Source organism: Lichenostomus cassidix, chromosome 1 (assembly GCF_008360975.1).
Source record: "Lichenostomus cassidix isolate B80296 chromosome 1, HeHo_3.0, whole genome shotgun sequence".
Taxonomy (NCBI): domain Eukaryota; kingdom Metazoa; phylum Chordata; class Aves; order Passeriformes; family Meliphagidae; genus Lichenostomus; species Lichenostomus cassidix.
The window spans coordinates 17,520,496-17,534,571 of NC_139479.1; the positions used below are offsets into that span (position 1 = coordinate 17,520,496).

The following is a 14,076-nucleotide window of genomic DNA, read 5'->3' on the forward strand; positions in this document are numbered from 1 at the left end:
CAAGATAAAATTTGGATGAGCTCTACATTATTGGAATGGCTTCAAAACCAACTGCAGGCAGAAATTATTTATAAGTTGTTCACATCTAAAATAAAGTCTTCTGCTACATGGTGTTCTGAGACAGCACGGTGCTGGCATAAAGCTCTCCTCAACAGGACCATGACCTTCAAAATGACTGCACACAACCCTGTGCTTACTGTGAACCACTGACTCACGAGTGTTTGCTTTCCTGTAGTTGCATTGAAAGCTAACAGTAAATACTTTACACAAAAGCAGTCCCACTTAAACAAGCATGACTACTTGTAAGCATCAAATCACCAAATCAAGGGCTGGGAAGGAAGGCCAGATAGTAACTGCTTGGTTACACAGTTGAATACTGGGGGTCTGGCCTGAAGTTTTAATGTGTATTTTACATCAGTGCAATTCCCCTAGAGCACACATTTTTACATGACAAAAATCTAAGTAATGCCACTGAAAGTTAACTGTGAACACTTCACAGAATTCAAAGATCTTTCTTCCTTTTTTTTTTTTTTTTTCAGTAGAATAGTTTAAGTCTCTCTTTGCAACATCAGGTTACACATAATTTTCTCCATATACAGATAAAGGACTGTCTTTCAGTCCTGGCTGGCTTTTAGTTCACCAACAGCTATTTTCTCATCTCGTGCCCCCAACTCCTTTCTCTGCAGCTCAGCCCAGAGGATCTGACCAGCCTCAGCTGTGTCACAGCCACATGGGTGCAGAACTGTCCACAATTCCTCCAGCAAACACTCAGCAGGTTTCTCTGCTCTGCTGATACATTTTAACCTTGAAGTGCAAAATGCTAGTTGGACATTTGTGAAAGATAGAGGTCTCTTACTTTAGTGAGAATTTTTCTTAATATTTTTAAAAAATAAACACTTAGAGTAAACAAACAGTGAGAATCCTGTTGACTCTGGAACAAAAATATTTATAAAAACTTCTGCTATTAGATTTCCTTCTATTCACTGTTTGTGGATAACCTGTGCTATATAAAACATTAATTTTCTCCATTCAGGACAGATGTCCCAGTTCCAGAGAGAATATCCAGTCAGAAAGTTATTAACTCCAATTATTTTTATTTATTAAATAAACATACAGCAAATAACATATTTACATAATTTTCCGAATTAATCCACTGTCTGATCCTGCATTATTTTCTTTGCAGTAGCAGGGCACATAATTTTACATTGTAAATCTGGCCTGCATACTGATAGACTGTCACAAGTCCTGTTTTTCTTCCCATAGCTAAAAAGAAAAACCTAAAGAAGAATTTCATTCTTGCTTACATTTGCAAGCTGCTTTCTCCCCAGTCTATTTTTTGTTTCTGTTTTCCCTGTCAGAAATCACCTCTCAAACCAGCTTAATAATCTAACACTTACTTGAAAAAAGTGATCTAATTAAGGACTGAATTCATGCTGAACATTCTGCAATGCAGACAAGTACGTGGACTGCAGTTTTGGAAATGAAGTGTAAATGAAATTTATGTTCTGTGAAAGAACTCCTCCCAAAGACAAAAAAAGGAGAAAATAACAAAGAAAAAACTGCAGCAGTTGTAATATTTTTAATGGATTTACTAGCAAATATTCCACTCAGATACAGTGTAATCATTTTTTCCCTTTACTCTTTTATTTCTTTACATATTTACATTACTTAAAAAAATGATTCATTCAAGTAATCTTTAAAAATACATTAGCAGTTTTTAAAAACTGATTTTGCAGTTTTTAGTGGCAGCACCCACATCATAACAATATAGAATTTAAAATTACAGAGTTTCAACAGAAGAACATTCTCATACCCATGTTTCCCAACCACTCATTAAAGTGGGATAGCATTACAAACAATTCCATCTGCTGTGATACCACTGTTCTCCACATTCATTGCAAATAACGTAAGTCAACATTTGTTCATCTGGATTTGCGTTTCGCACCCAAGCTGGAAGAAAGAGAGTTCCTCTGGCAATCACAGTGACAGCACAATCAAATTTTTCACAGCGCCTGCACTTTATTTTGTTTGTCTGTGTGCCATTAATAACCTGTGGAAGCTGGTGCTCCTGAACAGCCGATTTTGTGTAGAGAGCCCTGAGCTCTTTCAGTTCATCACTGGCCATTTCCATCACTGTCATCTCAGCAAAAGCCTTTGGGCTCAAAATCCCTGAAAAAAGGTTATGTTTTAAGTGGCAACTCTTAGGGTTCTTCAAGTTAGAGATTTTACTTCTGATGCAATTTTTATACTTTTTATCATTTTTAGCATGAAGAGCAAAAATATGTTCTTCAATTTCTTTAGCTAACCCTAGCCATTTAACAGTTTCTCCTTCATCTTTGGCAGAACCAGTCAAAGCTTTGTAAAGAAGATCCACACATTTACACCTCACAGCTCTCATAGGATCCTGTTGCAAACTTGCTTCACTAACAACAGATTTAGAATCTTCATGAACAGTGTGTTGTTCCTCAAAAGAAGAATGCTGATTCATACTGCCTTCTGCATTGTTACATACCACGTTTTTAACAGTTTGTGATGGGAACAAAATGTTGGAACTAGTACTATCTAGTGCCTCCTGCTGACATCGTCCTTCAGACATAAACTGCTCTCTAGGAACTTCACTGAGATGCTCAATTTCCTCTTTCGCATGTACAGAAACTGACTTTTTAACTTGCATTGACTGAGCACAATTATTCTTGTAAAGTGCTTTCCACCTTGATAATAACTGCTTTGATTTCTTTTTCAACACTCCTGAAGGGCAGCTCTTGAGTACTCTATATACAGCCTTGGTAACTTCTGTCCCCTGAAGATATTCTACAGTCATATCAACATCTTCAAGTTCTTTAAGATGATTCTCAATATCTTGCAAATTGTTCTCTGACAGTAATTTTTCAATACAATGGGCTCTGTGTACAATATTTTTCTGATCAGCCATTTTTAGACCTGAAAACAAACAAAAAAAATCATCATATTTATTGCAATTATGACATTAATTGATTTCATATATATTCACACAAGGTTTCCTTTTCATTTTACATTATTTTACATTATTTTATTTGTATATATCACTGGTTTTGCCACCATTTTCTTGAAATGGTGAATAGAAGCCAGAAACACCATTCTGGTTCCTACATGACCCTCAACTTTTCACTTCCTATACAAGAGATCATGCTTTCAAAAGTTTCTCCGTATAGTTATCAGAGAAGCAAGCTGCAGTAGTGACCTTTATCTGAGGTTCCACCACTGCCCTTTCCCTTGCTAGCTCTGGCATCGTATTACAGATGGATTATAAAGATGAGGAAACTCAGAAAGTGACACCTGCAAAACAGTTTCAAAACAGTGACATCCACAAATTTTGAAAATTCTTAAAGGTTAAAGACAGATCCCTCTATATTTTCTTGCAGCTGTAGCATTATTAAATCAGGCTCCCACATATTCTGATGTGTAAAGGAAAATCAAAAGGGGTCTTCAGAATGGAAAATCTCATTGTTTCAACAGTATTTCCTTTTGATTCCTTTTCATCAAGCCCTTTGACCACAAAAATGCTCAGTGAATTGTTATTGCAGATTTACATGGAAAAAAAAAAGTTTATACTACTAACATTCTTCTACTTGCTGAAAAGGAGAATTAAATGTAGAATGCAGAAATGAATGGTGTGTTTTAAGTGTTGTGTTCCTCTTTTCTGCAGTTAGTCTTCTAAGTTCATGCACAAAAATCAGTGTTTTGTCTTAAATTGCATACATCCTGATTCTACTCCACAAAAACTCATCTGCCCGACAGAGCCAAGGCTAGCTACACACGTCCATATGGGAAGGAACTCACAAGTAGGTTTCTTGCAGCACCAGTTTCCATGATAAAAACTCCTGAGAACAGAGGTAGAGAAGGAACAAGAGAAACAGCTGGGTAATTTGCACACTGTTGTTTCTGTGACCACCACCAGCAGACTTGTCTTTTGCAAGACACAAACAAGTTCAAATTTTAGGAAGCACCTCAGGCCTCCACAAATGAAAAGGACAGAGAGCATAAGACTTCACTTTTTTCTACAGAAATCCACCCCCCCCGCACCAGTGAATGCTCTCAGCATTCCCTTAAGCTGCATTGAATCACTCTTGTCTTACATTCTGAAGTCCTGCAAAACTTCAACGATGGCGATTACAGAAACGGATTAATTACTCATGAAGTTTCAAAATCAGAGCAACAGGATGCAGTTTTCACATACTTGAGTAGAACCCTATGCATCATCATACTAAAAAGCACATGTAAGTACACTCACTCCTCTGTTCTGCTACAGGAACACACAGAGGCTGTGAACAGGAAGAAGTGCTTTCTCATGTAGGAGAGCCCTTACAAAGCAAGAACAGTTCCCTATCTCCAGAATACCAAGAAGTTGACATTAGAAAATTATTATCTGCTGATTTACTGTTTTTCATGCAATCCACAGCAGAGCTGTATGTTAAGCCAGTAGGATTGCCCTATGCCTTCAAATCAGTTCCGCTTCTTCCAGCATACTCCAGATTTTCTTCAGATCTTGTATCTATCTGTGTATGTGATGTATTATGTTCACCCACCATAAAACAGACTTATCTAAATGCCAGCTGACTTCATGAACTCTCAATATTTAGCACACAGGACTAAGGACACACAAATTATCACATACAAAGTACTCTCCTGATAATTTGTCAGTGCATTACCCTGTGGCAAAGGTGAGTTATTTTGATCTTTCCTTGAGGACTATGCTTCATAGAGTTTCCTCTGTAATACTGGAGGGTGAGGATCTGTATGTAAGAAATCCTCACACAAGATTCAAATGCACAAAGTCTGTGGGTGTCACCTGCTTCATGGCAGTGGTCCTTGCTCATCATTATCTAAGTGACCCTTCACAGCCCCCCAGCGTGGCAAGGTTCTGCCTTAGAACCCTTACACTAAGGCAATAAAATTAATTACTACAAATTTTAAATTTTCTTAGTTGTTCACTGACTTTTTCAAGTTCATGCAACATTAAATTCAAGTTCATAAATGTTTTGGCAGCAGTTAAATAAACAAACTGAAAACACAATATGGACATCAAATTATAAACAACTATTTAAAAATAATTTTGGAAATTAAACCACCTAATAGACTACAGACATTTAAGTCAACACAATCACTTCTAAGGGAATGTTTTTCTCAACATGTGCAAATTATAGCAAAGAGGTAGGACTGAGTGACTCCCTTCAAATGTAATAAGCAAACTTAGGTAAAAACTAACAGAAAAAGTAATTAAATATTTTAATGGAGCAGGATATTCACTGGTAATTGGGAGAAGCATAAGAAACAGGCAGCAGAAAAAAACACTGAATAAAGGTAATAATCAGTGACATCAGAGAGGTTTCTGCAGGGAAAATATTCTTGGAATGCTCCTGGCTTCACTGTGTGTACCTTGGTTGCAAAAGATTATAAATTCCTTTAAGATGAAAAGCAATATATACTTCTGAAATATTACACTAAGTACTGAAATATTACACTAACTACTCAAGCATAAATTTCATCTTGGTTTCCAAATTAAAAGGAAGTGTGGTGAAAACAATAAAAAGTTGTTCGTACATTTGTTGCCCCATAAATCAAGTATGGACCAGATTTATTTTGTTTTACTCAAATAGAAATTAAACAGAGATTCCTGAACTTATAAGGAACATATAAAGTAATCCAACAGTTCATTTTACTACCACTGGTTTCTTTCAAAGGATGAAACAAAGCTCATTAACACTAGGCAACCTGCATAGCATTTCATATTAAGTCTGAGTATCAAGCTTTTCTTCTTTTCTAATCAAGGCACAACATGATTATGTCAGATAACTACAGAAAACATGTTTTTTGCATTCTTACAGGAAGAAACTTGAAATTACTGATGCAGTGGTAATACTGCAATGTATTTTCTAGCCAAAGGTCACTGGGAACCCAAGTGCAGCAAGCCTGAGTCCTTCTCTGCTCAGACTCCTTTTAATTCTGATGTTTCCGTTATAAATCAGATAGAACAGTAAGCTGGGACAAGCCTCAAAACCTTTTGAAGAGAATGCAAGTGTTTCACAGAAATCAAGCTGCAATTCCAAATGGAAAATTATTCTGCCACTTGAGGGAGCTGTGGCATAGCAAACCCATGGAATCTTTTGAAATGTGCATGAAAAACTCCAGCCTGTGAAGAAAAAAGATAAAATGACCTTTAGAAGACTTCACATTTTTATGGTACATATGTGCCTAATTTTGACAAATAAACCGTGCAGAATCCATAGATGCTGGGATACAATCAGGAGAGAAAGGGTACATCCCTTATCCAGTCATTCTCCATACATTGCTCTTTCTTTTTTTCTTTTTTAATTTGGAATTTGACCGCTTTTCTATGTGACTTAATGCAATTTGACAAACGCTGCTGAGCAAATATTTATAAAATTAACTGAATCGAACTCAGTCAGCACTGTTCTGCTGTGTTCCTAATTCCAAGAGACAAGAAATCTGAGAAGGACTAGTTTTTTTCTTAAGTTACCAAATGAATCATGCATCTTTGTTAAGGTAGAGCAGTAAGAAAAAGAACAAATTACAGTGTCACAATTTTGTGCAGCAAAAAATAAACAGTCTCATCCCTCTCACACTTCACAAGGCATTTCAGTTTAGCAATAAGAGAATCACAGAATGGTTTGGGCTGGAAGGGACCTTAAAGAACATTTAGTTCCAGCCCCCCTGCAAAGGGCAGGGATGGCATTTACTAGATCAGGTTGCTCAGAGCCCCATCCAACCTGGCCTTGAACACTCCCAAGGATGGGGCATCCACAGCTTCTCTGGGCAACCTGTTCTACTGTCTCACCACAGTCTAAAAGATTTCTTCCTAATACCTAATCAAAATCTCCCCTCTTCCACTCTAAAACCACTGACATGGTTCATCTCTATCTGCCCATATAAAAAGCTCCTTTCCCTCCTTCTTATAAGCACCTTTAAGGTACTGGAAGGTCACAATGAGGCCTCCCCACAGCCTCCTCTTCTCCAGGCTGACCAATTCCAGCTCTCTCAGCCTGTCTTCATAGGAGAGGTGCTCCAGCTCTCTCATCATCTTTGTGGTCCTCCTTTGGACCTGCTCTAACAAGTCTGTGTTTTTCTGGTGCTGAGGATCCTAGAGCCTGATGCAGGACACCTGGTGGGGTGTCATGAGGGAAAAGGACAAAGGCAGAATCCCCTCTCTCATCCTGCCACTCTGCTTTTAATGCAGCCCAGAGTGCCATTGGCCTCCTGGGCTGCAAGCACACACTGCTGCCTCATGCCCAGCTTTTCATCCACAAGAACCCCCGAGTCCTTCTCCTCAGGGCAGCTCTATGACTTCTCCCAGTCTGTGCTCATGTCTGGGATTGCCCTAACTCCAGTGCAGCACCTTGCACTTGGACTTGTTGAACTTCTTGAGGTGCTTGTGGGCCCATTTCTCAAGTTTGTCCTGGGAGCCCTGGATGGCATCCCATCCTTCTGTTGTGCCATCTGCAAACTTGCTGAGGGGGCACTGATTCCACTGCCCATGTCACTGATGGAGACATGAAAGGACGCCAGTCCCATGTGAGCCCTGAGGGACATCATTTGTCACCAGCCTCCACCTGGACATAGAGCCACTCACCACAACTCTGCTGCTCCATCCATCCAGCAAACTCCTTACCCACTGAAAATGAATGACTCCACCCATCACATCCATCCATGTCTCTCCAATTTGGATACAAGGATGTCATGTCATATAAAAGGTCTTACAGAAGTCTAGATAGATTACATTGGTCAGTCTTCCCTTATCAACCCTTGTTGTCACTCACAGAAGGCCACCAGATTGGTCAGGCATGACTTGCTATTAGTAAAGTCATGCTGGCTACCTTGAATCACCTTCCTGTCTTGCCTTAGCACGTCCTCTAGGAGGTTCTTCCTAGGCACAGAAGTGAGGCTCACTGGTCTGTAGTTCCCTGAATCTTTCTTTCTCCCCTTTTTAAAAATGGAAGTGATATTTCCCTTTTTCCAGTCACCAGGGACTTCACCTGACCACCATGACTTTCCAAATATGCATGACAACATCTGTTTGAATTCCAAGAGAACACTGAAGGTTACAAGGCTCATATTTACAATGAGACTCTGTAATGCTGTGCTGATGAGGCACTTTCTTGCCAAATCATTACAAGCTCTCACTCTGACTGCACTGTATAATGAGTCACTTGTGTGTACAAGAATAAATGATGACAATCAATAAAAACCTTGTAAGCTTGTTCGCTTCCAAAAAAAAAAAAAAATCAGGCTACCTCAGGTTTAAAATATGGCCATCCTGTAATAATGCCAAGTCAAATCAGAACATTTTAACATTAAAATGACTAAGTAAGAAAAAAACAACAAACAAAAAAATCCACCAGCCTGAGATACTTGCTGCTAAGTGCAAACTCAGTCCCCGGGAAAAACACTGCCCTCTCCAAAAGCATTTGGGGTAAATACCTTGTCTTTGCTTTACACCTTATCTCCTGTAAAGCCATAGCCTATTTTGTCTTAACCCTGAAAAGCCAGTACAAACTCAGAATGCATCCAAGCAAGTGTGTATGAATGTCTTGGAAGGGAAAAACACCAGTCCTCTTCTCCCTCATCCCAACCTCCAATGTAGGCAAGCTTTTCTCCCAAGAAATTCTATGTAGTTGGGAAAAAAATCCAGACCACAGCCCAGCCAAGGATCAGAAGTCAAGTACTCCTAACAGGGTGTACTGGTTTCAGCTGGGGTAGAGTTAATTTCCTTCACAGTGGTTGGTATGGGGCTGTGTTCTGGATTTGTGCTGAACACAGGTTGATAATACAGAAATGTTTTTGTTACTGCTGAGCAGGGCTTACATGCAGCCAAAGCCTCTTCTGCCTTTCCTACTGCCACAGTGGAGCAGAAGTTGGGGGTGCATGGGAGACTGGGAGGAGACACAGCCAGGACAGGTGACCTGAACTGACCAAAGGGACATTCCAGACCATCTGACATCGTGCTCAGTATATAAAGTGGGGGAAGAAGAAAGAGGGGGTGGGCACATTTGGAGTGATGGAGCTTGTCTTCCCAAGTCACTGTTACACATGGTGGTTCCCTGCTCTCCTAGAGATGGCTGAACACCTGCCTGCCCATGGGAAGCAGTGCATTAATTCTTTTTAAATGAAATTCTTTGTTTTGCTTTGCTTTTGAGCCTGGCTTTTGCTTTTCCTATTAAACTGTGTTTATCTCAACTCATCAATTTTCTGGTTTCTATCCTTTCAATTCTCTCCCTGATCCCACGGGTAGGGCCATGAGTGAGTGGCTTCATGGGGCTTCGCTGCTGGCTGGGGCTAAACCATGACCTGGTGGAACAAATTTGCTGTAAAAGTTGTGTTAAAAGACATTAGGGTGTTAAGGCTATAGCAGAGATGGTGTATAGCATAATCCTGGAAACACTAGCTGACTCTGGGCAACCTAAATTCCATATAAACAGTAAATATTATCAAATGCTATTTTACACTCAAGAGTCTAAGCAGAAATCAGAGAATTCTCACAGTCAGCTTCCAACTCCAAAAACATTTCTTCATCCTATCTACATTGGGAGAGCAGATATCAACGACCTCACCAAGAAACAATTTACTGGAGCTTTTATTTCATCTTGGCAAAAATCAGAGCTCTTCCTGCCTCTCCATAGGACTGCCTCCCATACCTAGAAAATTCAGAACTAGACAGAAGTTCATCTTGAAAGAACAGCCACATGAATAAACAGCTAAGTTAATAGAATGAAAACTGAGGCAACACAACAGTATAATTTCCAGCCATCCACGACCCCTGGCATCTCACTCAGCAAGAATCACCTCTCACTCACAGATCAGCAGCAGTGGAGTACACACTACTATTAAGGAGAAGTAGCTTTGTTTTGCATCTTTTACATCAGTGACTGCTAGAAATACAGCACTCTTAACTAATCTGGAGCTATACTCTCTCAACTCTGTGTTTCCATCAGTGAAATCATTCTCCCACAGCTTTCTTCACAAAATAGGGAGTTTGAAGAGGAGAGATATCAGTGCATCACATTCATGTGAAGACGCACAGAGTAGCCTCTTCTACAAGGCCAATTTTTAATCCTCATTTGGACTTGGTCCTCCTAGACCCCCCATTTTTAATTAAAACAGAATACTTATATTAAAAAAAACCAAACCTAAAAATCAATAGAGTACATAATGAAATTCTCAAGCCTCAGGGATCAACCCCAATGCAGAGCTGTCAGCAGATTTTTCTAATAAGATCAAACATGCATGGATTTAATGAGATAGGAAAAGCTGCTGTCCTTACCTGACTGCTTAGCCACTGGCTTCATTTGACATCAGTATGTAAGCCAGAGCCCATGAAAAGGTTCAAGATATTACAGCTACACCAGATGAATTAAACCCTGGCTTGTTTTATGGCAAAAACTAAATGAGAAAATTCTTTAGGTTGAACAGTTATAGCTGTTTTGACTTCTAGGATGCTCAGCTGATGTTAGAGAAGATACACATCCCAGCAGAGACATTGCCTTGCTAATGGCTCCATTTAATAACTTAATTTACAGTTAAACTGATTCACACTGGAAGGTATTTTAGCTTTTCCCATATCCTGTCTTCTTTAACCATGTGAATTTTTCTACTGATTTAAGTAGTTAACTACTTCAAATGCTGAAAATGTTACCAGTAATGCATTGTTGCACTGATACAAAATCTTTATTTCTATTTATATTGATGACATTGTTAATAAAATAGTTTTAAGAAGTTAAAAAAATTACAAAATTACTTTTAGCAAGTTACAGATTACATGTGTCAAGTGAAGGTATTAGCTAATTTTTTCCACAATATGACAGCTATACAGACTCACAATACATTTTAATATATTATGATTCAATGGGGCACTAATAAAAAGCATATATAGTCCTGAGAGATTTGCCACTAACAAGTTCATTGGTAATTATGTATAAATAATGTGGACATTTATTTGCCTAAAGATTTGTACTATTTCACATAAAGAAACACTTGTGCAGTTTCTCTAATCTACAACCAGTTCATTTCTCAATATTAACTAACTTTATTCTAAAATCTGTTTCCTAGTTTGGGTGCAAGGTCACAGAAATGTTCCATGGGGCTCTCTGGTTTTTCAAATTTTCATGACACTTTCAGCCTTGTCAAAGCTGGCAGAGGAATCCCTTTTCTCTGAGCCACTTTCCACTACTTGTCAGTATGAGGTACTAGCTGGGGCTGCAAGCAGGTCAAAAGTCAGGCTTTTGACACACAGAGCACATTTTCTAAACATGAACTCCCATTTTGGCTTCAAGTGACAAATACCTAGGAAAACAAGTGTGTTGAATGAAACTTAAGCAGATGACTCAGACATGACTTAATGCTACCTAGCTGCAGTAGAGACACAGATTGTGACATACATATTTTGCACTAATTAAGATGGCCTGCTACAGTAAAGTTTATATTAGAATTCAGGCTTTTTGTGCAACTGCACACAAATTTTCACAAATAACACAATAATTTTTGCAGTTAATATATATAGCAGAGTCTCCTGCAAGCTAAAGAGAACAACTTATCTTGTTCAAACAAGATAAATTGCACAAAAAGCCAAGCTTGTTAGAAATACACCTGGCATTTTCCCAACATGTCTCTATCATAAAGAGCAAAACTTAAGCTGAATCAAGCAGAAAATGCTATTATGACTCCTGTAACATTACCTGCCTCAGTACTGAACCAAAACTTCACTGTATGAAAAAAATCTTTTCGCACGTTGTAAAATTCCTGCTTAATTTCCTAATGTTCACATTTTCCCAACAGTAATAGATTCTAGAACAAAAATTAATTATTGTTAAATCTAACAGACAACATGATGAACAATGTTTCACTATTTTCCCACAGCAAGAGGATGCTATAAAAATTCTTCCTCACCCAAGAAACATACTGTCTTTTCATCTGTCATTTCTTTAACATTCGTTTTTTTAGTTAAGTCTTGGCTCTGTATTAGTTCTATTTGCCATTACATTACCAGGGCCATACTTAGATATCTATCACTTTATTGTTGTTTTATGGGTTTTCCACTGAAAAATTAAAAAACTTTTTTCCTTTAAAAAAATCCTTTTTATGCAGGGGAGTACATATGCTCCTGAAAAGGCTATCCACTCTAAATGGATAAAGAGTATGATATAAACAATTTGTGTTTGTAAAATATTACTAGTGTCTGCTAAAATTCCTTATGCTAAAAAACATGAACACTTAAAAGTGAAAGTACATAATTTCTTGAGAGTCTTGATCAAAGACACACAATGTACTGATTCAAATAAGAGGTGAAATATACTTGGAATGAAATGGATTTTTACATATTTAACTATTAAAATAACAGTACATGTAAAAGTGTGAACTCTAACTCCTTTCTATATGTATGCCAGCATATGTCATATTTCTAGACATCAATGCTGCACAGAGACCAATATAACAAATACATAAAGAATTCCCCTAACAGTACCATCACAGACATCCATCCTGGAGTTTCAGAGGTCAGCCTCTTGTGTGAGTGGAGTTACAGCCACTTTTGATCCACATCAGAAGGGTAGTTACAGCCGCTGGGAGCAGCAGCCCAGCCGTGTATATTTGGAAGCAGCTGACATTCGCTTTGCTTTAAAGCCAGCCACAGGTGACAGCTTGTCTGGCCGAGGTTTGGGGTCAGACTCACAACACCAGTGGCTGAAGATCACCACGGGAACCTCCATCCCGGGCATCAGCCCTCTTAACTTGGGGGAGATCAGCCTGCAAATCTGCCTGCGGTGGCTCCCTGAGAATGGGTGGGACAGTACACTCTGTAACTGTGATCCAGAACAGGGCGAGCTAACACTGCGAGATTTTCTCCAAATCCTTCATTAAAACTTCAAGGAATCACAGAATCAATTAGGTTGGAAAAGACCTCTGGGATCATCGAGTCCAACCTGTGACCGAACAGCACCCTGTCTACTAGACCATGGCACTGAGTGCCACGTCCAGTCTTTCCTTACACACCTCCAGGGACCGTGACTCCAGCACCTCCCTGGGCAGCCCATTCCAGCACCTAACTATCCTGTCTATGAAGAAATTCTTCCTAATGTCCAACCTCAACCTCCCTGGCTCCTCATACCCGTTCCTGGTACACCTCCCAGGGCCCGTCTAGCTTAATTTTGACCCACTCCAGTCCCGCTTAGGGGCGAAAGGTCAGCCCGCCTCAGACCCTGGCACAGCCGGAGCAGGAGGAGAAGCACACTGCCTTCCCGACCGACCTCCCGCTTCTCAGGGCGCTGCTCCCCGTTCCCCTCAGCCTCGGCCAGCGGGGCCTGGCACGGCGCTGAAGGGCAAACCGGGTCAGGGGAGCGGCTGGGCGGTTCGTGCCTCCTGCGACTCCCCCCGACCTCGCCGCCAGCGCCAAGGCAAGGGCAGCGGCTCCCCGGGCACCACCGAGGCGGGGAAGCCGCACTGCCGCTGCCCCGGGCGAAACACACAGCGCTGCCCCCGCACACCCCGTGCCCCGCAGCCGGGCCAGCGCCCTCACCTCCGCAGCGAGGCCCGGCACGGTTCCTCCCGGCCGCTTCCTGCTCCGCCGCCATCTCGGCGCGGCTGCGCGCTGCGGACAGCGGGCTGGCAGTGCCGCTGTGGGCGCGGGGTGTTCCCGGGCACGGAAACCGCGGCCCGGCGTGCCTGAAATAGCGTGCCCAGCAGCGCCAGGGAAGCGATTCTAGCCCTGTACGCGACACCTCGATCCACGGGGGACGCAGGTGCTGGAGCGTGTCCAGACAAGGGCAAAGGAGCGGGTGAAGGGCCTGGAGCACAAGTGCTGTTTAGCCCGGAGAAAAGGAGGCTCGGGGAGATCTCATCACTCTGTACAGCTGCCCGACAGGAGTTGTTGGCAGCTGTGAGTCGGTCTGTTGTCCCAGGCAGCTGGTGACAGCATGAGAGGACATAGCCTCGAGCTTTGCCAGGGCAGGTTTAGGTTGGACATTCGGAAGAATTTCTTCACAGAAAGAGTGATTAGATGCTGGAATGGACTGCCCAAGGAGGGGGCAGAGT

At 40.8% G+C, this 14,076-nt stretch overlaps 1 protein-coding gene across 3 annotated transcripts; it reads right to left on the reverse strand.

Annotated features, from left to right (window-relative positions):
• Positions 1-1,560: 1,560 nt before the first annotated feature.
• Positions 1,561-13,688, reverse strand: TCEANC (transcription elongation factor A N-terminal and central domain containing). 3 transcript variants are annotated; one of them, XM_085051865.1, is made up of 3 exons: positions 13,562-13,591; positions 12,512-12,817; positions 1,561-2,940 (listed from the first exon to the last, which is right to left on the reverse strand). In XM_085051865.1, exons 2-3 carry the CDS (start codon positions 12,525-12,527, stop codon positions 1,850-1,852), a joined length of 1,107 nt encoding a protein of 368 aa, XP_084907991.1. In that variant the 5' UTR covers positions 12,528-12,817; positions 13,562-13,591; the 3' UTR covers positions 1,561-1,849. The 3 variants fall into 3 exon arrangements, with proteins under 3 accessions (XP_084907991.1, XP_084907984.1, XP_084907998.1); XM_085051858.1 differs by lacking the exon at positions 12,512-12,817 and having other exon boundaries at positions 13,562-13,688; XM_085051872.1 differs by lacking the exons at positions 12,512-12,817; positions 13,562-13,591 and adding an exon at positions 13,293-13,535.
• Positions 13,689-14,076: the final 388 nt, after the last annotated feature.